Raw genomic sequence first — 25,861 nt, 5'->3', positions numbered from 1 at the left:
ACTGGAATGCTTTTTTAAATGTACTTCTTTATCTTATATAGATATAGATACTCCTAATTTTAATTTTTTATGATTGTGGTTTAGAGTTAGAATTTTTTTTAAAATCCCTGAAGATTTTTAAAATCCACTAAAATTGAAACTTGGGTTTGGTTGTTGTAGAGTGGATATGTTGTTACTATCTTTTTGGAGAACGCTTTTCTAGCTTTCAAGTTTTATTTACAGATAAAATTATTCCACTTAAAAATTGAACTCAGCAAATACATACTGAATGCTTACAGTGTCTTGTGGGGCAGAACAATGAATGAGATAGCTTGGCCTTAAATAGTTATTTCATATTCTAGGTAACAGAAAAACATGTGAATAGTATCTGTAGTCATTGCCCCAGGATGACTCTTCCAGTGGCTAAAGCCTTATTGTACATTTCATTTAACTAAGTGTGTTAAATTCAAATTCTAAATGTAGAATTTTTCCTAGGTATGCCTTGCAATAGCTCATTATTCCCAGCCAACAGACCTCCAGCTACTCTTTGCATTTGAATATGTTGGGAAAAAATACCACAATTCAGGTAAATATGAAAATACTAAGTACTGTGACTATCTTTACATGTGTCCATCCTCTCTGCATGCTTGTTAGACTTTAGTGAGTGCAGGGTTATTAGCTTCCTAGCTGCTAGGAGACAAATACCATGCCCTAGAAGAACCACTGTTTGTCGGTGTCTCTTGAGAAGTGACCAGGCAGCCATAAGCCCTAGCTTGTAGGAGTCAAAACACCTATTTCCCCTGTAGGCACTGGTTTTTATTTTGTGCTCAGTATGTCTCCTGTTATTTTTATTTGGTAACTTGGATTTTAAAACTGGCAGAAAACCAAAAGAGAGTTGAAAACCACAAAATTTCTAGCAAAATGTGATTTTTATACAAAAGCTGAAATGGTTAAAACCTTTTGGAGAACTTTGTTAAGATTTTCAAAATACTGACTTTCTGTTCTGAATAAGACCAATGGAAAGATGAGCATTTGTCAAAAATAGATAGATTCTAGGCAGTTTTGTGGTAATTAAACAGTTTAGTCCACATATCTGTGTTAGCTATGACATCATCAAGAAAAAAGCTTAGATTTGATTACGTAATTCTGTTTTAAATACTCTGTTCTAGATAATGTAATTCCTAGTACAGTGACCATGTATCTTCTGTTAGCCTCCTCATGGGTTAGTTAGTGACTGTACAATGACAGCTGTCAGAAGTACACATTCCACCAGTGTTCAAAGAAGAAAAGGCAACGAAAGATCCATTTGTCGCAGCATGGGCTAGGGCAGTGGTTCTCAACCTGTGGGTCGTGACCCCTTTGGCAAACATCTGTCTCCAAAAAAATTTACGTCATGATTCATAACAGCAGCAGAATTATAGTTATGAAGTAACAGTGAAGATAGTTTATGGTTGGGGCTCACCACTACATGAGGAAGTATATTAAAGAGTCACAGCATTAAGAAGGCAGAGAACCACTGTTCTAGGGCTTATAGATTATTAATTGTACTGAACTTCTATATTTCTCACCTTAAAACACAAGGTAGTAAATCACATAACTTACGATGCGGGTGCATTTCAGTTCACCGTGGTGTCATTGCATATAAATGTGGCATTGGCCCTTGGGACACAGATGCTTTCAGTGCATCTTCATGACTTTGATAATAACGTCTCAGAACAGCTTTCATTTTCTACTTCATAGAACTTGGATAACACAGTGTTTGTGTCTTAATTTTTCATATCCATATGTACAGTAACTATAATTTAGTCTTGAGCAGTACAGTTATTTTTGAAGTTGATACTTTTCTGTAATTCACTTCCTATCTAAAAACAAAGCATAAATCCTTGTGGTGATCACCATGCTCATTAGTGAGGTACCATTTCAGAACAGCAGCTCGGATGAGCATTTCCAGTCAGTCTTAGAAGCCTCCTTCAGTTTGCTGTGGTACAGCCTATTTCTTCGTGCTGCTTTTTCCTAATAGCAATGATTTGGTGGCTGAGTAATGACTTTTGCAAAAACATAATGACTTGGGCTCGCCAAGTACAATCAACTGTACAGTTGGTGGCCTGATACCTGCATGAGTTACTGTTTGGACCCTACCTCCTTCATTTCTTGTGGTCATCTCCAGTCTATAAAACTTGAAGTACTTCATGTTTTCTTATAAACCAGTCCCTTTTATTTTCTTATAACTGGCTGATGCAATTGGATGATTAATAATTACTTAAAATACTCAGGAGCCCTTTTTAATAATCCATCCTTCTAACTCCTCCTCCTTCAGCAAATTCTTCATAAGCATAGTTCTGGCCAAAGCTTTCCTCATAGGGTAACATCCTTTAATATCCTTCCATGCTGTTACAGAAGCATAAAGTGCATCCCTAAGATCAAAAGGAGCCTGAAACTTGCATATACTGCAGTAACAGTTCACTAATTTGTGAGTGAAGGATGCTCATTGCCCTCTCTTGAACCTCTGGATGGCACCTTGACTCACTGGCTGGATTACAGAAGCCCCTTTTCAGGCAGGTAGGTGACAAAGGTGTTTCCACAAGTAGGATCTGAGGTTGGAGACTGTCCCCTTCAGTTATCTGGAGAAGACTCTCCTGCTGTCTTAGGCACTGTCCAGCATCAGATGAGTAAGACCCACTTCTGAAAGGATCAGTAACCATCCACACTGCAGCGAGCATCCTGAGGTACAGGGCAGTGTGCAGCTCCACAGACTTTGGAGCAGTTGCTGCACACCGACACCTAAACATGCTACTGTAATCCAAAGCTGCCCCATTAAAACATGTACATTTCTAGTGAGCTTTATTAAATTTATCCTCTCTAGTAATGCAGTCCTTAAATTAGGATTATAGAATTCATTTGAAATGCTTATTTGAAGAAATATGTAGTATGTAACTCTTTGGAACAATGTAGGAATTGTCAGTTTGTTGCTTGGGTGCTTCTAGCGTTCTCAGTGTGACTGACTATAAACGATGTGACCAGTCTTTCCTCCTGAATGCTAGCTGCCATAGCAGCAGAATCACTATAGAAACAGTATGTTGGCTCCTCTCAGGCTCACAGGGTCAGAGTCTCTACTAAGAGCAGTCTTAGTATTTTGAGGTTGTATTCTTTACTCTTCTTTGTGACTTGTAGTTCCTGCTGTGCCACCACAGTGGCAGGCTTTCTTTGCATATATTGACCATTTTCCCTATCTTTCTTGTTACATGGGTTTGTTCTGAGTGCCAGTGGGGAATCATTACATAGAAGCACTAAAACAGCATCACATTCTAGGGCTAGATATCTAAAATACTATAGCAAATGCCGGGTCAAGAATTCCTAGTGCCTCCGTTCTTTTAGTCTGTGGAAGAGCTATGTGTAAAACCTGTCAGGTAGCCATCAGGAAATCCAGGTCTCCCAGGATGCCTCACTTTGACTAGCTTGCTGCCGCAATCCTGAGCAGTCCATGGTTAGAGCAGTCCTTTGGGACTTTTTAGGAAACACTAGAATTTGCAGTCCATGCAGTCAGATTACTTATCTATTATGCATTGCATAATGTACTCTCTCCAAAGAAGACACAGAGCTAATGGCAGTGTAGTCAGTCCCAGCTGCTGAGAAAGGAACCTGCAAACGGTGCACATGCATCCGACCCAGAATGGTCTCACTTTGTGTTCAGAAAATCTGTCTATTCATAAGGAGGTCAGAGAAATAATCTCAAATAGTAGAGCATCCTCACATGATTTCAGAAATTCAGAAAACTAGGTATGAACTCAGCTGGGGATTTGCTGCTGAAGTGCTAGCTAACTCCCACAAATGAGTGTGTTCTTTATATCCGTGTTGTGTGATGGCTGTCCTGCTAAGTGGCCAAAGTCTGTGGTACAATGTGAGTAGCAGTGCCAGCTGGAAGGCACCATTTCTCTCTTTAGCTTTAATGGTAATGCTGTTTGTTGCAGGTTCTAGAAAAATACTCTATATCAAATTGGAAAAGATGTCTTAAAATAAACAAACAAAAAATGGGTTGAGCCCTACCAAAAGTTTTTCTGTACTTACTGAACTGACCATATGGGATTTTTCCCCCTTTGTATTAGTAATACGATCAGTTGCTTAATGCTTTAGAACGCTGTATTGATGCATCGCCTAGAAAGCACACTTTCTAGGTGTTACGTTCCATAGCGGAAGTACTGAAGTGGAGTGGGATATGAGAATAGAAGCTAATTAGCATTATAATTTTTGTGAAATCCTGTTAAAATCAGACTCAGGGGTAAAGTTCAGAATTCCTAACACAGCACATCAGACCCTTGTGATCTAGACTAGAGTTCTTCAGTGATGGAAGTGTCCCTTCTACACTGTCCTGTGTGGTACCCAGCTCCATGTGACTGTTAAGCACTTGAATTGTTCTTAGTGTACCTTAGTGACTGACATTAGTTTTTATTTAAATTTTGTTTTAGTTTATATATAAATGGCCACTGTGGCTGGCTAGTGGTTTTATTCTCAAGTAGCACATATCTAAATTCTAGGTCTTGTGTAATCTGTAGCTGCTCTTCTACCATGTCAGGCTTTCCTGCTAAATTGTATGGTTTCCTTGATGCTTTACCATCTTCCCATTCTCTGCTCAGCATGCCCACCTCCTCCTTACCAGCTACCTGACACTCTCTTCAGGACCCTGTTCAGATGCTCTCAAGTCAAGACAGCTTTCTTGCCCACCCCTTTCTGCATCTTTATTGTATACAGTTCATTCTGTGCTCGTACTTTCTGAACCTACCCACTACTGCCGGGCTATAGCTTTTAGAATAATAGACACAAACTCACCTTTCTGTTCTCAGACCTTAGTAGCTCAGTGTAAGTTCTCCAAAAACATCTGTCTTCTGTCAGGAGTTAATAATGAACTTTTGAAAATTAACCATTGAGAATGAGGTGCAGCATGTTCACGTGATAATTAGGCATTTTGCATGGCTACAGGAAAGAAAGTTGGAAACAATGGTAAATAATTAGTTCTGTGAGGGATCTGTATGACCCAAAGAAGCCATTTAAATTTGATTTATTTAGAAAAGGAGACTCATTGAAAGGTTGGGGTAAGAAGCTAGTGTCATGGTGTAGTACAGCATCAGGTAAGGAATGTTGGCCTAGGAACTGCCACTTAAACCGGGGCAGTGAGACACTGGGCCAAAAGGGATTATGTCATCTCTTTTTGGAAACGTTCCTTCCTAAGGAAGTGAAGTCTAGACCTACCTCCAGACTCACCATGTAGGATAGTGCTGTATCTTCTTGCGACACACAAACTGCTTTGTCAGCTTTTCAAGTTGAGTAGCCATACAGAGCCAAGAATCATCTAGTGAACAGATGTGAAGATGTTGCTAGAAAAACAAAATATTCTGAGAACTTGAAAACTGTTGGATGGATCCATGAGCTTCCTACCCCAGTGTGGAGAGAGTAAGCAAATGGCAGTTTACCCCTTGGTTCAGAATAGGGAGAAAGTTGAGGCTCAGGAAGTTTCCATAAATTGGTGGAAATGGGAGATAATAGAAAAATAAGGAGAGTAAATGGAGACAAAATGTGGGCAGCAGGCATTGATCATTATATAAGGAAGTGCCTAGTAGAAAAAGAACCGTGTGTGGCAAAGCAGCATCAGCAGCCAGTGGGATGGCTTGAAAGTCTTCAGAATCAAGTTGGCTGCTCATCTGCAAGCAGAGGAGATGAAGCAGGAGAATAGGAAAGGAAAAGGTGTCTATACAGCAGGAAAGAGCCGGCCAGGACCAGGTGAAATTGTGATGCAAAGATTTTAGAGAGACATGACAGGTGACAGGCAGGAGGCCACAGCTCAGGGTATGCATGTAACAGAAGACAGCAAGCAAATGCTGCCTGAAACGGGATAGTTCAACAAAATTAATACTGCTTTTCCCATAGCCGGCAAAGTTAATGGAGTATCCTCAGGAGGTGGAGGAGTGTGGAGCGGAGTTGGCAGTAGCAGCAGCCAGAGGACGCCACTGTTTGAAACTTACTCAGACTGGGACAGAGAGATCAAGAGGACAGGTGCTTCTGGGTGGAGAGTTTGTTCTATCAACGAGGGTTACATGATATCTACATGGTAAGTCTTATTTTAACATGTGCGGGCACACACACACATCTGGAAAAGACTTCTGTGAAGAATAATCCAGCTCTACTTCCATTGATAAGCTTGCCAGTTAATGGTTAATGCCTGTTTTAAATAAGGTTTAAAGGATACTTTATTTTAAAGTTAAAGACTTTATAGTATAAACACCATCTGTAACGTTTAAAAGATGTTGACAGTATTTTTTTTATCATTCGTAATCTAGTGAGTATTTGTTTGCAGTTTTCTTACAACTGTCTTTTAAAGTTGATTTAAAATTCAAGAATATTTTGCACTGAATTTGAGTGATGTGTCACATAGGCCTTTTAATGTACAACGTTCTTGTCCTTCCTCTGTTATACTTATGCATTTACAGACAAAGCCACATTATTGGTCTGTGGAATTTCCCATACTCTAAGTACTACTGATTTATCTCTGTCCTGTCCTTTAATGTATCCTTTGTATCCTGAGGAGCAATTGGATCCAGACTCAGTGTTTTTGCTTCATCAGGTGGTGCTGTCCCTGTGCATCCCATCTAGTCTCTAGCTTGCTTGTCATGTATGTACTTCCTCAGTCCCTGGCTAGCTGGCTGTATCTGTGTGTGTGTGTGTGTGTGTGTGCTGACACCAGAGGGCTGTCTGCTTAGTCTGTCACTGTAAAGTTCCATTTTTTGTATCTTGGTTTCAGTGTCCCAGAATAGTTTTCACTGAGTGGGAGGCTGGCACCTGGACCTGTTATTTCATTAATGTTGCTGTTGGTTATGTCCTAGTTCTGCCATCTTTCTCCTTTGTAGCATACTTTCCCCATCAGCTCTGAGCACCATCAACTATAGCTCATATTTAAAAAATAAAATACATATATAAAAATAGGTAAGTAAAAATCTTTCTTTTACTCAACAGTTTTTTAGAATAGTGAACTGATGTCCCAGAACTCTTTAAAAGTGACCAGGAATTTTTGTTTCTTAGTTTAATGTCATTTAGTGTTGTTGAAGTTTTGAGAACACATTGAGACGGGTCATTGAAGTCTCTATTGGTTATAATCAGCTTTCCTGGGGAAAAACTGTGCTGTCATGTTGTCACAAGGAACTTCTCGGTTTATAGGTCTGGGAAGGGTAGTTTGGATCGTGTCGTTTTCATCTTCTGCTTCCCTTTGGATTTCACTTCCCAGTCATCTTGTGCCGGTTTATGTCCTGAGAAGCACATGGCACAGCCTGGCTAGGCCTGCCCCTGTCTACCTGCTGGGCTGTGTGGAGGAAAGGAAAGAGGAGGACCGGGAGGGCCGTGAACTTCTCTGTAGCTTCACAGGCTGTCTCGTGCACTGTGCTACTGCCGTGAAGAGACACCACTACCAAGGTAGCTCTTCTCAGGGCAGGCATTTAACTAGGGACTTGCTTACACAGGCTTAATCCATTATCATCATGATGGGGAGCGTGACGGCATGCAGGCAGGCACCAGGGCAGCAGCTGAGAGCTATATCCTGATCTGTAGGCAGGGAGAGCACAGTGGCCCTAGTGTGGGCTTTTTGAAACCTCAAAGCCCACCCCAGTAACACACTTCCTCCTAATCTCTCTAAAGTAGTGCCGCTCCCTGCTGAGTAAACACTCCCATATGTGGGCTCATGGGTGCCCTTCTTACGCAGACTCCACACAGGCTTTGGTTTTGTTTGCCTACCATCTTTCCCACAGCCGATCAAGACATGGATGTGTAGTGACGATGTTTCTTAGAGTAATAGTCATTCTAGAAAATACTTAATTGTTCTGTAATTTTTCTCATGTTCAAATTTTAATTTTATGAAAATTGACCACATCATACATGTACACTGAGAGGGATTATCAGTGCCTCCCATGATGCCATCCAACTAAGTGGAGCGCACATTAAGAGGAGATAAATGTATTTCATACATTTATGAGGTTCTCAGAGTACATCATTGTGTTTTAAGTATGGGACTTTTTGTTCCTTTTTAAAAAGTTAGTTGTGGTGGTAGGGTGTACGTGTGCATGTGGAGGCCAGAGAACTTCAGGTACCATTCCCCACACGCATATACCATTTTATTTTGAGATAGAGTGTGTTAGTGGCTTAGGCTAGGCTGGCTGAGCTGTGAGCTCCAGGAATCTACTTGCCTCTGCTTCCCCAGCCTGGGGATTGGAAGCAGGTGCCACCATGTCAGCTTTGTTCATGGGTTCTGGGGTCAGATGCAGGTCCTCACACTTAAGTAGCAGAAACGTTACCTACTGAGTTGTCTTCCAACTTTTTGAGATTAAGTTCTTAATTTTGAAAATAATGGGTTTTATAATTTCTTACATATGTGCCTTTATATTTCATTCCAGTTCATCCCCAGCTCCCACATTCCTCTCCCATTCCTTCTGTCCCCTCTAATGGTCTCCTCCCACAAGAACCCTCCTGCTTTCATGCAGGTGTGCTCCATGACCTTTTCCCTCTTCCCCTCCTTTCAAATCTCTCCTCCCCATCATGTTCCCCTTCCGAGTTCTATGACCTTCACAAACATACACCCCTCACACATTTAAATCCAGGTCCAATGTATGAAAGGACATGTCGGATTGGTCTGTTTAAGTCTGGCTTGTGTTGCTTAACAGAATGATTTCCAGCTCCATCATTTTTCTGCAAATGTCATGATTTTATTTTCCTTTACTGCTGAATAAAATTCAACTGTGTATATGGACCACATTTTAGTTAATTAGTCATCGGTTGACGGGTAGTATATTAGGGTTACTATTGCTGTGATAAAGCACGTAACCATAAGCAGCTTGGGAAGAAAGGATTTATTTTGCTTACACTTCCATATCACTGTTCATCACTGAAGAAAATCAGGACAACTCAAATAGGGCAGGAACCTGGAGCCAGAGACCATGGATGAGTGTTGCTTGTTGTCTTGCTCCTCATGGTTTGCTCGGTTTGCTTTCTTATAGCACTCAGGACTACCATCCCTGGAGTGGCACCAACTATAGTGAGTGGGTCCTCCCACATCAATGATCAGTTAAGAAAATGTCCCACAGGCTGTTGCAAGGAGAGGCTACTTGTTCGTCCCAGCCACCTGGATAGCTTAGCCCCAAAATAACCACACAGAAACTGTATTAATTAAATCACTGCTTGGCCCATTAGCTCTAGCTTCTTATTGGTTAAGTCTTACATCTTAATTTAACCCATTTCTATTAATCTGTGTATGGCCACGTGGTAGTGGCTTACCAGCAAAGCACGTCTATCTCTGGTGGTGGATCCATGGTGCCTCCCTGACTCTGCTTTCTTCCTCCCAGAATTCAGTTCTGTCTTCTCTGCTTACCTAAGTTATGCCCTATCAGGCCAAGGCAGTTTCTTTATTCATTAACCAATACAAGCAACACACAGAGGGACTCCCACATCAACAGCCCAATCTGGTGGGGCATTTTCTTAGTTGAAGTTGAGCTACTGTGAGTAGAGCAGCAATGAACATAGTGAGCACCGGACTCATGCATGACCTCTTTCTCTCCTGTTAGCCTTCCAGAATACTTTGTCGTGCCAAGTTCATTAGCAGACCAAGACCTGAAGATCTTTTCCCATTCTTTTGTTGGAAGAAGGATGCCAGTAAGTGACTTCTGTTGGATGTTAATGATGCTAATGTCCACTGTCTCTGTCCAGTTAAATGAGGATTCTGCCTGTCTCCTAGTTCTGGTGCTGGAGCCACTCTAATGGCAGTGCTCTTGTGCGAATGGCCCTCATCAGAGATGCGCTGCAGCAGAGGAAGATTGACCAGAGGTAAGGGAGGAAGGGTGGTCAGTGTACGTGTATCATAGACCTACTACTTGGAAATAGTTGGTATCACCATACATTCTATGCAGTGATTACCATTTTGCAAAGAATGAATATACTTGAAAAGTTTAAATCCCCTGGTAATTATGCTGCTGCCTATGTAATAAGTCAGATCAGGTTGAATTAGTAAGTCCAGGTTTAATCTGAGCAGAGCAAAGCAACTCCTGGGTGACCCTTGGGAAGGCAGGGGAGGAATCAAATGGCAAATATGGCTACCAGGTCTTATGTAGCCTGTGGGCATGGTCTTGAGCAGCCCCAGGGAGGGGCTGACTTTTGGCAGGCTTTCTCAGAATCAGGATTTGCAATGGGAGGAGTGAGACCAGAGCATAGAATGATACCTCTAGCTGGAGATCCCTAACATCCCAACCTTTTTGGGTATATATGGACAGCCATAGGACTTCCACCTAAACAATACTAAATTCATCTTTGTTTGATAAAAAACACTTTCCTTTAACATACTTTCAATGTACAGCTATTTCCACTTGACATAGTTTAGGATAAATCAAACTTCTTTCAATTTCATGTGTCTTGTTTAGGTCTATGAAATCAGAATAGTTCAGAAAATGGTTTTAATGGACTTGCACAAACAAGTAATCTCCCTATCACTGGTAGGAAGCTGCTCTCAGGTGCACTCATAGCTATAGATTCATAGTTGACTTGGGTTATCACAGTTGACCACAGTTCTCAATGCTCTTGGTCCTTGCTGGCCCTGTGCTGTCCACAGGCCTGTCCTGTTCTCTCTAAACATCATCTAAAGGTCTTCTGATCTATGTTCCTTTCTACACGAGGTCACTGAAGGTCATGGCTTTAGTAACCAACACATTAATACTGTCTCTAGCTGACGCCTTACATGTGGACATCTTCAAGGCCCTTTAAACTATATATCTAAAGCCAGACTCCAGGGTGTGGCCACCGTGCCTCCCAGCCTGAAGCTTTCCTCCTTTCCTTTCTCCGTCTGTAGCCCCTCGTGATTTTGACACTTCTTTTTTCAGAAATCTTATAAACCCACATATCGCCTAGCTGCAGCCTTAGTGTGCTATCAGTGCTGTCATTTTCTCTTTCTGTGTCGCATTCCATGGGCTCTAGCCACCTGTAAATTACTGAGTCTTTTCACTGTCCTGACAGACATTTCACAGGCTCTTCCCTCCTGGGTCACCTTCTTCATGCTCCTTCTGAATACTCTGCACCCACCAACTTGGCTCTCATCATCAGTGAGTTCTGAGGCCTCACTCTTAGGCATTCTCTGGGTTTTCTCCAGTTTTCCATTTGATTTATGTAGTGGCTGTTCAATGACTGCCTGTCTTCCTCACTAGGCCCCATAGGATGACACCATCATATGGTTAGCTTAGGAAGTATAAAATACTTCTGAATGCATGTGGTCTGTATTGCAATGAATGAGCAGATTCTAAAGGATTTTATTTTCACTAGGATTTGCAATGCGATAACTAAAAGTCATCCACAAAGAAGTGACGTTTACAAGTCAGATCTGGATAAGACCTTGCCCAATATCCAAGAAATACAAGCAGCATTTGTAAAACTTAAACAACTGTGTGTAAATGGTAATGACATTTTATTTTGTGCATGTATGTAATGAACAAGAATAAAGAATTACGTGGGAACTATCAGGAAAAATGATGTTCCTTAAAGATATAGTAGGTACATCTAAGGAGAGACCCAACCTCTAGAAAATGAAGTTTAAACCTCTTTTGGTTTTGGGGGGGGAAAAAACAAAACCTGCTAAATGTCCCCCAAGTCGTGAAAGATACTGACTACCTTAAAGAAGCATTTCTTGCACACAGAGATTCCTGAGAGTTCAGTGCATAAGCTTGGGTTAGTGGCTCAGCTCGGCATGTGTCGCCTATGTAACCTGGAGTTTTAATTTAAGGAGACTAGGTGGTCACACTGCTCTGGGCAGGATGTCCTAGGAAAGCATCTTTGGAGTACAGTGGGCTCTCGAAGAGAAGCCCTGTGTCTCCTGAGTGTGGGGAGAACTGGCTTTGTGGCAGGGCATGGATGATGAGTTGGCATTGTTGGTGTAGGAGAGCTTAGCAAGCATGGGGCCTTGAACGGTTGTGTCCACCCTGGGCAGGGCAGTGTTTGACTCCAGGACTGTATGCACACAGAGCTGACACTGGCAGCTGTGAAGGTGAAGAGACGTGATTAGGGATGGGACCTGAAGCAGCGATGCTGTAGAGTGGGCCTTAGTCTAGGCATCGCTTTCTGGGGAGCCAGGAGTCAGCAGTTCTCAGGACACAGTGTTAACTGTACTTGCCAGGATTTCCTTGACAAGGCCAGAAAGTAGAAGACAGGACCTAGGGAGGGCGTTCCTCTGTTTCCTCATAGAACTGTAACATGTCATCTTAGTGCGGCGGCCCCAGCATTTGAGAGAGTGAAACAAGAGGACCCAGAGTTGGAGTCCAGTCTGGGCCTTGTGGCAAGACACTGTTTTAAAAACAAACAACAATCAGAATGTGTCTTCCTAAGTGTTTATTGAAGTGAAAATGTGTGCTGCTTCCTCAGAGCTAATTATTAAATATGCGTAGGATATCACTTAACTCTTAGATTGATTATGTGAAACCAGCTTAAAGAGATTAATGGCATTACGTGTGTGTTACAGAGCCCTTTGAAGAAACTGAAGAGAAATGGTTGTCGTCACTGGAAAGTACTCGGTGGTTAGAATATGTCAGGTTTGTTTAACTTTTTATTTTGAAATAATTATGAGCTCCCGTGAAGTAAAAGATAGTACAGAGAGCCCTGTGCCCCTCACCTAGCATTCCTCAGGGTAACTTCTTGTCGAACTGGAGCACAACATACAAACCAGAAAATAAACACTGCTATAATCTCTAGATATCATTAGTACCTATTCCAGTCGACCTTCTCCCCATCTTCTCTAATCCATGACTTCTGACATGTGCTACTCTATCTTCACTCTACAGTTTGGTTTCCTGAACATTATGTAAACCAACTTCTTTTTTTAAAAAAAAATTATGATTTTTTTATTTTTATTTTATATGCATTGATGTTTTGCCTGCATGTCTGTGTGAGGGTGTCGGATCCCCTGGAACTGGAACTGTAGGCAGTTGTGAGCTTTCTTGTGGGTGCTGGGAATTGAACCCAGGTCCTCTGGAAGAGCTGCCACTGCTCTTAACTGCTGAGCCTTCTCTCCAGTCCCAGCCTCTTTTTTCAATATAAGGTTAATGAATTTCCCTGATATTATTCCCTAAAGAATCATTCCTGTTAATACCACAAAAGATCGCAAAGGTTGAAAGTATGTGTATATATGGTAGCTGATGGGCTTTGCATGATTGTAAACCCTTAAGATTTATTATGCAGGCGGGCAGGATGTCTCCACAGGCAAAGGCTGTACATGGTAGATAGTTGATATTTAACAGTGTTTTCCCTCTTTCTTTTCAGGGCTTTTCTTCAACACTCAGCAGAACTTGTATACATACTAGAAAGCCAGCGTCTCTCTGTAGTCCTGCAAGGTAATTAAAATAATTCCTGAGACTACCAGGACGGCCCACTGTGGCCATCAGCTGTTTATGCTAATGTAACTAGTGTCCATCTTAGCTGTGCCACCCCCCCCCCCCCGGCAGTGCTGCCGAACCAGCAGGCACACTGTAGAGTGTGGCTATCCAGTCGCGCTGGCACAGACCTGCTGGAGAACAGAAAGGCAGACTCTCCCACTTAGTAAATCCTTTGTCTTTTCTAGGAGGTGGGTCTGGCCCTGACTGGACTGATTCTTGGCACTAGTTTGGCCAAGGCATCCTCTCTAACCTATTAAATTTGCTATTAAAATTACTATTTTTCTAATTCAGACAAATTTAGCGTAATGCTTACTGATTCATACTAAATTGTGAACATAAAAAAATAATTTGAGATCAAAAATTCAGATGAAATAGCCAATAATTTTCTCCTTTATAAAATTAATTAAATGTTTTCATTGATTTCCCATCCCAACTGTAGTCTCCCCTCCCTCCTCTTTCGCAGTGAGTAGTCTCATCTGTTTGGGCTTGAGCCCCAGTTTCCCCACACAAAAAGGCTTTAGAAGTACGGAACCTGTTTCACTAACACTCCTAAAGTGTGATTTTTAAACCATTTGTTGAGGTGTGATGCACATTGACTATACTGATAACTTAGCAAATAGAAAGCTTAGGTTTTCTGTTTGTGATTTTGGTCACACATATGCAATGTCACCCAAGTGGAGGTCCGAGGACAACCCCAGGTGCTGGCCCTTACCTTTTACCTTAGACAGTGCTCCTCTTGTTCATAGCTGTGTAAGAAGTGAGCTAGACTGCAGACTTCTGGGCTCTCCTGGCTGTGACTGTCTCCCGGCAGGCGTGCTGGGGATTACAGATGCTTGTACTACTTTATAGGCTTTTACAGGTTCCAGTGACCCAAACGCACATCATCGGGTCTTTGCCCACTGAGTCATCGCCCCAGTTCCCCAGTCAAGTGTTGGAAAGTTTTCATCACCCCAGTTGGGTATTTTTTTGGTGGAGAGGCGGGGATGGGGACAGGCAGTTGAGTCAGGGTCTGACAATGCAGTCTTTGTTGGCTTGCTTGGAACTTGCTCTGTAGACCAGGCTAGTCTTGAACTTGCAGAGATCTGCCTGTGGCCTAACACCAACTCACTAGGCTATTTTCTGTCTCTGTAGATAGGCTTTTTCTAGATAGTTCATATAATTGGAATCACACAGTATGTTAGTTATTTGTCTATGGCTTCTTTCATTTACCCTAGCATTTATGATGTTCATGAGTGTCATATGTATTTTTAAAAGTGTATCCGATTGTTTGTAAATCAGTTTATCTATTTACCTGTTGATGGACACTAGGTTGTTTCCATATGGGGACTGTCACTGAGTCTGTGGCTGTGAATATTCACACAGATGTGTTTTGGAAGACATGGTTTTAGGTTGCTAGGTTATGTTGCATGTCTATGTCCATCTTGTAAGGATTAACTAAACTATGCTCTGGAATGGCTGTGTTATTGGACTTGGGGATCACAATTTGTGCCCCAAATCAGGTCCAACCACTCTTTATGAGCCAATAAAGAGTCAAATTAAAAGTGGAAAGCAGGAAAAGGGGACTTACTTGGTGTGGTCACATCGGGAAGAAGGACAAAGAGATCCAGTAACCGCTCAAGTCCATCTCACTGGGTCCTAACATGAGATCAAAATCAAATAGAGGGCCAAGGATGCACACATCTAAGCAGTCCTGGTTAAGGTGTGGTCCCACCCAACACTGACCCATTACTGCCTGGGCTTCAGTCTCATTCTGTATGGTGTCTGACAATGGTAGAACAGTGTGAAGTCTCTTCCTAGGAAACAAGCTCACCCTCTGATAGCACCTTTTTCTTCTCCCAGCTTAGGATTCCTGAGGAAATTCCCATGTCCTTGGGGCCCATTGTTTCAACAGTATGACAATCAGATAGAGAGACACACATATCTCCTTAGACTGTCTTCATTTCTGCCAGACTAGTTACTTCTGGATCACATTTTCTCTCTCTGCATGGATGAAGATGCTGATTCATCTGCATCCTCACCAGCACCATTGTCTATCTTACTCAGGCGCAGGTGAAGTGGTAGTAGTTCATTGTGCTTTCCTTTACATTTCTCTAATGTGTTCCCTCTTTCTGTTGAGTTCTAAGGCTTCTGTATGTGTTCTGGGTGCAAGCTCCTTTAATCTTACATGATTTGTATTTTCTCTTACTGTGTCCTGTCTGTCCTTCCTTTTGTATTTTGAAATACTAATTTAAAAATTTTGAAGTATAACATCTATTTTTATGGATCATGTTTTTATATCCTATTCAAGAACTATTTGCCCAACTCAAGGTCATAGGGACATTTCCCTTTGTTTTGTTTTATAAAACTTCTATAGTTTTAGCTCTTAAAATTTAGGTCTTTGATCTATTTTGAATGAATTGGTGTGTGTGTGCGTGTGTGTGTGTGTGTGAGTGAGGTGGGGGAGAGAGAAGGTAAGAGGTTGAGAGAGAAAGATACATTAGATAAATAGATGATAGAGAGATAGATGACAGAAAAATAGAGAAGGTAAGAAGTTGAATTATCTCTTTTGTATGTGGATATTAAGTAGCCCTAGCATCATTTGTTGAAAAGACTTTCATTTGTCCATTAAATTGCCTTGGTGCTTTCATGAAAAATCATGCATAAATGCCAAAAGTTTATTTTTCTATTTTATTTCTTTGAGTTTATGTCAGTTCTTCACGCTACTACCACAGTATCTTGAGTGCTGTAGTTCTTCAGTACGCTTTAAAATTGAGACATTAACTATACATCTTGGTCTTCGAGATTGTTCTGGCTATTCTGGGTTATTTATATTTCTGTGTAATTTCTAGGGTTCAAAAAATAAAGGACTAGGGCTGGAGCGATGGCTCAGAGGTTAAGAGCATTGCCTGCTCTTCCAAAGGTCCTGAGTTCAATTCCCAGCAACCACATGGTGGCTCACAACCATCTATAATGGGGTCTGGTGCCCTTTTCTGGCCTGTAGGCATACACACAGACAGAATGTTGTATATATAATAAATAAATAAATAAATAAATAAATAAATAAATAAATAAATAAAATAAAGGACTACTGAAATGTTATATGAGCATGTTGACTCCATAGATCAGTTTAGGGAGAATGCCGTCTGTGTGGAGTTGATTGAACTGTGGAATGAATGTCTCCCCACTTATTCTGATCTTTCTTCATTTGTCAGCAGTGGTTCCAGACTTTACAAGGTTTACACTGATTGTTAAATCTCTTGAGTACATTTAAGGTATTCTTAGGTGTTTCTGTGGTTACAGTGTTTCCTTAACTTCATTTCCAGGCTTATTGCATACTTGTTATATTCTGAGTTCTTGTGATCTTACTCATTTATCCTAGTGGTTATTTTCTGGATTTCTTAAAAATATTTTTCTTGTATGTGTATGATGTGTGTATGTGCATGTCCATGTGTGTTCATGTGTGTGGAGGCCAGAGATAAATGTTAGATGTCATTTTCAATCACCCTCCACCTTATCTTTTGACTTAGTGGCTTTCATTGAATCTGAGCTCATGGATTTGGCTGGACTGGTTAGCCAGTGAGCTCCAGGGATCCACCTCTTTCTACCTACCCAGCGCTGGGCTTATAGGTAACCACTCAGCTTTTTATGTGGGTGCTGAGGACTCAGGTCCTCGTGCTTTCTTCTTGGCAAACATTTACCAATTGAGCTGTCTATCCTTCATCCTTGATCTTTAATATGCAGGAGTTATGTTGTTGCCAACTGATGCCTTTTATTGCTTTTTTATTTTTTTATTTGAGACAGGGTTTCCCTGTGTATCTCTGGCTGTCCTGGAACTCACTCTGTAGAACAGGCTAACCTCAAATTCACAGAGATCTGCCTGCCTCTGCCTCCCTGAGTGCTGGGATTAAAGACATGCACCACCACCACCTGGCTCCTCTATATCTTTTTTTTTCTAATTATTTTGACTTATGCCTCTAGTATGATGTGCTGTAGAAGTATTGAGAGCAGACATCCTTGTTTCATTCCTAGTTTTAGGGGGAAGCATTCAGTTTTTTACCATTAAGGATGATATTAGTTGTAGGGGTTTGGGAGATGTTTCTGGTAAGGTTTATTTTAACCCCTAGTTCATTAAGAGTTTTTATTAGGAATAAATGTTGAAGTATGTCAGATGTTTGTTTGCTTCTAGATAATATTTTTATTGACTTGTTTTATTAATATGCTATTGTTACTTTGTCATGTGCTAAAGCAATCCTGCATTCCATAGAATAATTCCTAGAGTTAATATTTTATTCATGACTATTGCATCTATAATTGCAAAGTCTGACATTTTTCTCATCATTTTGCCTGTCTTTGATATCAAGGTAATTCTAGACTCGTTGAAAAGGACAATGGTTGGGTGGCAAGATGCACAACTGTGATACTAGCACGTGGGACACAGAGATAGGAGGTCCATTGCCACCCTTAGCTTCACTGCAAGTTCGAGGCCAGTATGGGTTACATTGAGACCTTGTCTCAAAAGGCAAAAATCTGAAAAGGATAATGGCTGTAAAGGGTGGGAAGAAAATGCTTGCCACCTTTTCATGTGATGGGAACAATTTCATTCCATCATTCACTTCTGAGTCATTGCCATGTACAGTAATTTGTCTTTGAAATACTGTGTTTATTTAATATCCTTGACAAAACAACAGTAGACTGTATTATAGAAAGATGTTGTACACAGACTATTGAGATGTAAGAAATGTAAGCAAAGAACTACATCTGCCAACAGTGGCATGTGAAAGTCCATCTATAGTCAGTGCTTCCGTGTCCTGCAATGAGTTAGGATAAAATACTGTACTTGTTTGCCTCACTGATGACCTGCTTTAATACTTCTTTTGGTTCATACAGATCTCCAATTAAGAATAGAATAAGAATTATATAAAAAATTATATGCGGGACTCCACTAAAATTCTCTTACATAGACTACCTTGAAGGCAATTTAAGTCTATACTGTTGAATTACCTAATTTATAGTCATGATTTCTCTTGGTCATCATTTTCTTTCCATTTTATTGACAGAGGAGGAGGGAAGAGACTTGAGTTGTCTGGTAGCTTCCCTTGTTCAAGTGATGATGGATCCGTATTTCAGGACAATTACTGGATTTCAGAGCCTGATACAGAAGGAGTGGGTCATGGTAGGATACCAGTTCCTAGACAGATGCAACCACTTGAAGAGGTCAGAGAAAGAGGTAATCAGTATTTCCGCCTTACGAGACTTTACTTTTTAAAGTGTGTGTTGTGGTGGTGGTGATGGGGGAGGAATGCATAGTGCCTGCCATGGGAGGTTAGAGGACAACTTTCAGAGGTCAGTTCTCTTCCATCATGAGATATTGGAATCAAACATAGGACTTCGTGTTCATGTGGTAAGTGCATTTATCCTCTGAGCCATTTCACAGGCCCCAAATTCGCACCTTTCAAATATGCATGAGATAAAATTTTGCCATTGTGAAAATGTAAGGACCTTTTTCTTTAGTTTTTCAATATTGATTTAAGACATCCTAGCTTTGTTAGTTAAAGACTAATAGATTGGAATCCAAATTGATGTAAAAGGTGACAATAGAGGCAGAGATGACGCTTGAACCCCTGACCTCTAGCATCTGAGAGAACAGAGCCAGAGCAGCTCCCTCCAAGCTGTTTGCTGTGGGCTGTCTTGCAGTTTGTCTTCTTATCTCTGGGCCTTAAACAAATAAGTTGGGTGTTTGGTTTCCAAGCAACACAGCCCAGTTGTCATAGAATCAAACCTAGTTTTTCTACACCATAGTGAGTATTTCAACTGTAGGAACAACATGGTCAGTGTTTCCAGGCAACAACCTGACCTGCCGTGCTCAGTCCTAATGTAGGAGCACAAGAAACTGGGGAACAGGCAACATGAGCCTCCAAGCCTAAGTCCACAGTAAGGGATCTAGAAATGGTGAGGTGGATGGCAGAGACTTCTAAAGAATGGTTATGAGAGTGGAACCACAGAGGAGATGGCTGAACACCAGATGTACTAACGAGAAACAAACAGCTGAATGTAATTAAAAGGCAATTCAGGAGATGAAAGAGGAACTCAAGTGTCTCAAAAATTCACACTGAATTCTAGGAAACGAAACAATAAACTGAATAAACTTAGTAGCTTCCCAATAGATTGCGGCAAGTGAAGACAGGTTATCAGGATATATAATATATCAGGATTATATATATATATATATATATCAGGATAATAGGTAGATGAATTAGACAGTAAGTGAAATACAGTATTTGGGGGATATATATTTCAAAAAAAGAACAATTGAAGAGTCGTGGACATTGAAGAATAAAAAGAGGTACAAGCCAGAGACTATTGAATAAAATAATGGCAGAAAGTTTCCCAAATTTTGGGAGATAGACATCCAGACACAGGAAGTTTTAGAACCTCAAGCACTTTTGACTGAAAAAAGATCTCCAGATATGATAATACATCTTTAAAAAGTGTGTGTGTGTGTGTGTGTGTGTGTGTGTGTGTGTATTTATGAGTGCAGAGTCTGTGGTGGTCAGAAGAGGGCATTAGGCTCTCCTGGAGCTGGCGTTAGAGGTGATTGTAAAGCCTCCTGCTGTTGGTACTGAGAATTAAACTTGGATCCTGTGCCAGAGCAGTGACCTAGTTTGCTTCTCTGTTTCTGTGATAAACACCATAACCAAAGCAACTTGGGGAGGAAAGGGTTTATTTCATATTATGCTTCCAGAGAACAGCTGATCACTAAGGGAAGTCAAGGCAGAAACCATGGAGGAATGCTGCTTAATGGCTTGCTTTCCGTGGTTTGCTCGACTTTTTTCCCTTTCCTTTTCTTTTTCTTTTCTTTTTTGGAGGGGGGGCTAGGGGTTTGAAACAGGGTGTCTCTGTATAACCCTGACTGTCCTGGAACTTGTTCTGTAGACCAGGCTGACCTGTAACTCACAGAGATCCACCTGCTTCTGCCTCTTAGAGGCATGAGCTACCACCACCCCACTCAAATTGCTTTTTTTATACAACCCAGGACCACCCATCTAAGTATGGGACTGCTTTCAGTGGGCTGGGCCCTCCTATACTGATACTTAAGTTTAAAGATGCTCCATAGACATCCCCAGAGGCCAGTCTAATGTGGGAGTTGCTCAGTTGAGGTCACCTTTTCCCAGGTGACTGTAGTTTCTTCCAGGCTCAGAAAAACTAACCAGTGTAAACAACAGATGCTCTTTTCACCACGGCATTGCTCTAGCACCATCAGAATATGTTTTTAAAAACTAAATGATCGGAAAAATGAAAACTATTGAAGGTTGCAGGACAGAAATGTCAAGTCTCATAGAAAGGCAAACCCATCATAATAGCAGGGGAATTCTGAGCAGAAACTCTAAAGTCTAGGCAGGCCTAAAATTATGTATTTTAGCTGGTCTCTTTAGTAAGTAGTTGCTGGGAAAACCAGATTACCCACATTTGGAAGACTGGAAAGAATCAATTCAAAATGAATCAAAGACCATATAATATAATATATTATAATATAATAGACATAAAGCATTGAAGCCACTAGAGGAAGGCATACAGGAAGTGCAGGCAGAGGCCGTCAGTGCTGTGTGGATGAGGGTAGAGGTGACTCTTATGCAGCGCTGCGGGCATGTAAATTAGTGAAACTCTCACAGGAATCAGTGTGGAGGTTTGTCTTAGAGACACCATGACCAGAGCAACTATTATAAATGAAAACATTTAACTGAGGTGGTAGCTCACAGTTCAGAGGTTCAGTTCATTATCATCCTGGTGGGGAGCATGGCAGCATGCAGGAAGACATGGTGCTGGAGCTGAGAGTGCTACAGCTTGCAGGCATCAGGAAGTTGACGACACACTGTGTGGTACCCTGAGCATATAAGAACTTCAAAGCCTGCCCACACAGTGACACACTTCCTCCAACAAGGTCGTACCCACTCCAACAAAGCCATACCTACTAATAGTGCCTCTTCCTATGAGGTTATGGGGGTCAGTTACATTCAAATAACCACAAGGTCCCTAAAAATCTAAAATAGGAACTATCTTATGATCCAACTATGCCACTTCTTGCTGTATACCAGGAGGGTCAAAGGTCACATCCAAAAGGGATACTGTCCATGCTCAGTGTGAAGTCAGCTTAGGTGCCCTCATCCCAATTGAATGGTAAGGAAAACCCAGTGTGTAGGTATACAAGACATAGCAGTGTACCATAAAAAAGAAGGAACTATGGAGCAACTGGAGATCATGATGGTAAAGCAAAATAAGCCAGACTTGGGAAGACAGAGCACATTTTCTCCTGTGGGGAGAGAGACTGCTGGGGAATAGGAGGGCAGGTGGAGACAGTCCACTTCCATGTGTGGAAGTGCCATTGTGCAGTCCCCTGTGTATAGAATTAAATGCTGAGAATATCCTCGCTAACTCAAATCATCTTTGGAGTTTCACATTTCCTGAAAATAGGTCATAACAGGCCCGAGATTTTGTGAGGAACATCTTCATAACAGCTGTGTGGCTTCCTGGGCTCCCTGTTCAGCTGCAGAAGATCCTGCGGTAGTTTGGAGGCCACGCAGCTAGGTTGGCTCTTTTACTGTTGTTTCAGGAAGCACCACCGACTAGTCGCAGTGCTAGTGCTAGTACTGCAGGAGTGCTCCAGTGTGGCCTGGGGCTCATGCCAGCAGCTCCAGGAAACTTGGGGAATTCCCTGGATGGGACATGGTCATTGGCTGACCAGTTTGCGTTGCTCTGTAGAACCACTTGCCGGCTGTTTAAACACACGGCCTGCTCCTCCACGTTGGTACAGGGCGGCATACTCATTCGTCTGTTCTTACCATATTTGCTAAGCAAAGAAGAGTTACTTTTTTGTTTTGTTATGTTTTCTGAGACAGGGGTTCTCTGTGTAGCCCTAGCTGTCCTGAAACTCCCTTTGTAGATCAGGGTGACTTCAAATTCTACCTCCAAAGTGCTGGGATTAAAGGCACATGCCACCACCGCCCAGCACCATTTTTTTTTTTAATTAAATGTGTGTCTTGACATAGATAGGTTTAATTTATATGCTTGGCCTTAGCTCAGCTCAGCCAAGTGTTTGAGGCTTGGATGGTTTCTTGTTAGCTTCTTTAGTACCAATAGTCAGGGAGCACATGCGACAGCCAGAGGCCAGCACTAAATAATGCCTTTCTCCGTCTGTATCTGCCAGTCCCCTTTATTCTTGCTCTTCTTGGACACCACGTGGCAGCTGCTAGAGCAATATCCAGCTGCCTTCGAGTTCTCTGAGACATACCTAGCAGTGCTGTGTGACAGCACCCGCATCTCACTCTTCGGCACCTTCCTGTTCAACTCTCCTCATCAGCGGGTGAAGCAAAGCACGGTAAGTGCCATGCTGGCTGCGGCTACTATTTGTGCCTATGGGTGTGTACATTTTGTGTCTAGTATGTATGCACGCCCTCACATGTGCGTGCAGGTGCCTGTGAATTTGAAGGCCTGAAGTTAACGTCTGGTGTCTGCCGCAGCCTCTTTCCACTCTGCTTTCTTGAGGCAAGTCTTTTACAGAACCTGGAGCTGCCAGTTCTGCTTTTCTGGCTAGTCGACTTGCCATGGGAATTCTCCATGTCTCTTGAGTTTTGGGATCATAGATTGCCACCATACCTACCTTACCCTGTTCTAGGGATCTAAATTCCGGTCCTCATGCTTGCATGCACAGCCAGTGCTTTATCCAGTGAGCCATCTATCTGGTGTCTCCTCTGCCCCCTCTTTCAACTTTGAAATATAATTGAACTACAGTTAACTACATGTTTAAAGTGTGACTTAAAATTATTACCATTCAAAATTATTTCAGAATGCATTAAAAGAATCTTTTTTTAATGAACATTTTGTTTTCTTCTGTAAATTGTTCATAATAAATGTGTTTAAGGATATCAATTACTTTAACCACCTTAAATAGTCTTTTGGACTTTTTGATGGAACATCAAACACAGTACATACTACTGCGTTATAGCCCTAGCTCAAACACAGTACATGCTACTACGTTATAGCCCTAGCTCAAACACAGTACATGCTACTGCATTATAGCCCTAGCTCAAACACAGTACATGCTACTGCATTATAGCCTTAGCTCAAACACAGTACATGCTATTGCGTTATAGCCCTAGCTCAAACACAGTACATGCTACTGCGTTATAGCCCTAGCTCAAACACAGTACATGCTACTGTGTTATAGCCCTAGCTCAACACCTCCCCACTGACATCTTTTATTTTTCCTTCCAATTTTGAAACGATGTCTATCAGTTACTTGAACAGACCTTGACATGGCAATCCCTAAACCTCAGCTTCCTGCATAGCTGGGCTCACAGTACTGAGCTGGCTGCCTTGCTTGTGTTTTTGAGTTACTCCTTGTACATCTGAGTTGTTGATCAGTAGCTGAAGATATTTGTTTCCTGATAAGTCAGTAGAATAACAGCTCTATTTCAGCTGTCTCTTAAGGAGCTGTGGAAGAGGAGGTTTAGACACAAAGGTAGACGGAAGTTCTTCGCAGACGCGGTCACCACGTGTGCTGTCAGAGTCCCGCGTGTCACACGGCAGCCACTGTGGGTAGGATTGGATCTGTGGTGACAGCTCATGGCACTGGAGGAAGAAGACTGAGGACTAAGCATATGGAGCCGTATTTGAGACCAGCCCTTGCTCCCACTGGTGTGAATCTTCTAGCTTTGCCTCACCCCATGTGAACCCACAGTGGGAAGAGCTCAGAAACGCTACAGTGACAGTGGAGGAAGCCAAGGGCAGCTTCTGTAGACCTGAGAGCTCATCACTCTCTGGCCTTCAGCATTAGATCTGAAGCCCCAGTCTAGGTAGTGTGGCCTTAGAGCACAAATTCTTAATTCTGTTCAGCAGTTAAGACCACTACCTGGTCTTCCAAAGGTCCTGAGTTCAATTCCCAGCAACCACATGGCTCACAACCATCTGTAATGAGATCTGGTGCCCTCTTGAGGAAGAGACCTGGTCAGTCGTCCTCATCAACTTAGACCATGAAACCCAATATAGACAAGTTTTCAACAAAACCACCATGTACAGGCTGCCCATGCATGCTTCAGCATTGTCAAGGCATAAATTTCATTTTTTATTCATTCTAGAAAATGCTAGGCCTGTGATTCTCTCAGAAATCGACTAGTAAACCCAGCTTCACATCTGCAATGTGGGTCCATCACGTGACAGCAATGCCGTTGGTCTTGTGTATAGTGACATTGCCAACTGTGACACATGATGACAAAGAGCACTAGTCAGGCTATTTTGGCTGGGAATGAGGCACATCATAGAGAAGAAGGCTGGACCTTGATTGACTGAATAGGGCCCTAGAGAACGGGTATGAAGAGGGAGGAGGGAGACAGACCTTGTCTTACGTGAGAGTCCTCATCCTTACATGAGAGGCAGTGAGATTGCTCAGTATTGCTGCTTTGGAGAGCTCAGGACTCAAGAGAAACTCACATTTCTGTGTGAGACAGTTTTTTACATTGATCAGTTTGAGAAGGAAATTTTGTGCATTTATTCTATGTCTTCCTATAAAGATTTAACATTTTCTAATGTAAAAATTAAGCCCAGAAGCTGTCAAGGTGTAGAAAATAAATGACTTCCCCATTACACAGCTGCAGTCTTACCACCTCCTGACTGTACTCCTTCATTACCGGGAGTGCACCCTTCCTGGGCTTCTCTTGCCTCCCCCAGCTGTCCCACCTGCCCCTTTCAGTGACTCATGCACAGTCTGTCTACTGTGAGCATGTGCGCATGCTCTCTCTCTCTCTCTCTCTCTCTCTCTCTCTCTCTCTCTCTCTCTCTCACACACACACACACACACACACACACACATGTTTAAGTCTGTTTTTGTCACGGAGTATCTTGTTTTCTCCTTCAATGGTGAATGAAATTTTGCTGGGTATAGTAGTCTGGGCTTGTATTCATGGTCTCTTAGCTTCTGCAGCACATCTATCCAGGACCTTCTGGCTTTAATGGTTTCCATTGAGAAGTCAGGTGTAATTCTGATAGGTTTACCTTTATGTTACTTAACCTTTTTCCTTTGCAGCTCTTAATATTATTTCTTTATTCTGTATATTTTGTGTTTTGATTTTTATATGGTGAGGAGATTTTTTTTATCCAGTCTATTTGGTGTTCTGTAAGTTTCTTGTACCTTCATAGGGATAGCCTTCTTTAGGTTGGGAAAGTTTTCTTCTATAAATTTGTTGAATGTATTTTCTGTCTTTAAGATGGATTTCTCCTTCTTCTATCCCTATTATTCTTAAGTTTGGTCTTTTCATGTTGTTCCAGATTTCCTGAATGTTTTGTGTTAAGAATTTGTTGGATTTATTGTTTTCTTTGACAAGTGAGTGTATTTCCTCTATAGTATCTTCAGTGCCTGATATTCTTTCTTCTATCTCTTGTATTCTGTTGGTTATAGTTGCCTCTGTAGTTCCTGTTTG

At 41.7% G+C, this 25,861-nt stretch overlaps 1 protein-coding gene across 3 annotated transcripts in view; it reads left to right on the top strand.

Annotated features, from left to right (window-relative positions):
- The window catches only part of Mtmr10 (myotubularin related protein 10), a 51,873-nt gene that overhangs the window by 21,307 nt on the left and 4,705 nt on the right, over window positions 1-25,861 (top strand). For 2 of the 3 annotated variants that reach the window (XM_057756223.1, XM_057756224.1), the window contains 9 exons: window positions 475-565; window positions 5,899-6,079; window positions 9,573-9,660; window positions 9,743-9,831; window positions 11,314-11,444; window positions 12,503-12,572; window positions 13,300-13,370; window positions 18,449-18,618; window positions 22,594-22,764. In XM_057756223.1, coding sequence (XP_057612206.1) covers window positions 475-565; window positions 5,899-6,079; window positions 9,573-9,660; window positions 9,743-9,831; window positions 11,314-11,444; window positions 12,503-12,572; window positions 13,300-13,370; window positions 18,449-18,618; window positions 22,594-22,764 — 1,062 coding nt within the window. Of the gene's footprint in view, window positions 1-474; window positions 566-2,502; window positions 2,539-5,898; window positions 6,080-9,572; window positions 9,661-9,742; window positions 9,832-11,313; window positions 11,445-12,502; window positions 12,573-13,299; window positions 13,371-18,448; window positions 18,619-22,593; window positions 22,765-25,861 lie in introns of those variants that run through there. The other variant, XM_057756227.1, reaches the window with a different exon arrangement.

Source organism: Chionomys nivalis, chromosome 23 (assembly GCF_950005125.1).
Source record: "Chionomys nivalis chromosome 23, mChiNiv1.1, whole genome shotgun sequence".
Classification (NCBI taxonomy): Eukaryota; Metazoa; Chordata; class Mammalia; order Rodentia; family Cricetidae; genus Chionomys; species Chionomys nivalis.
This window is presented reverse-complemented; position numbering and strand designations above follow the sequence as displayed.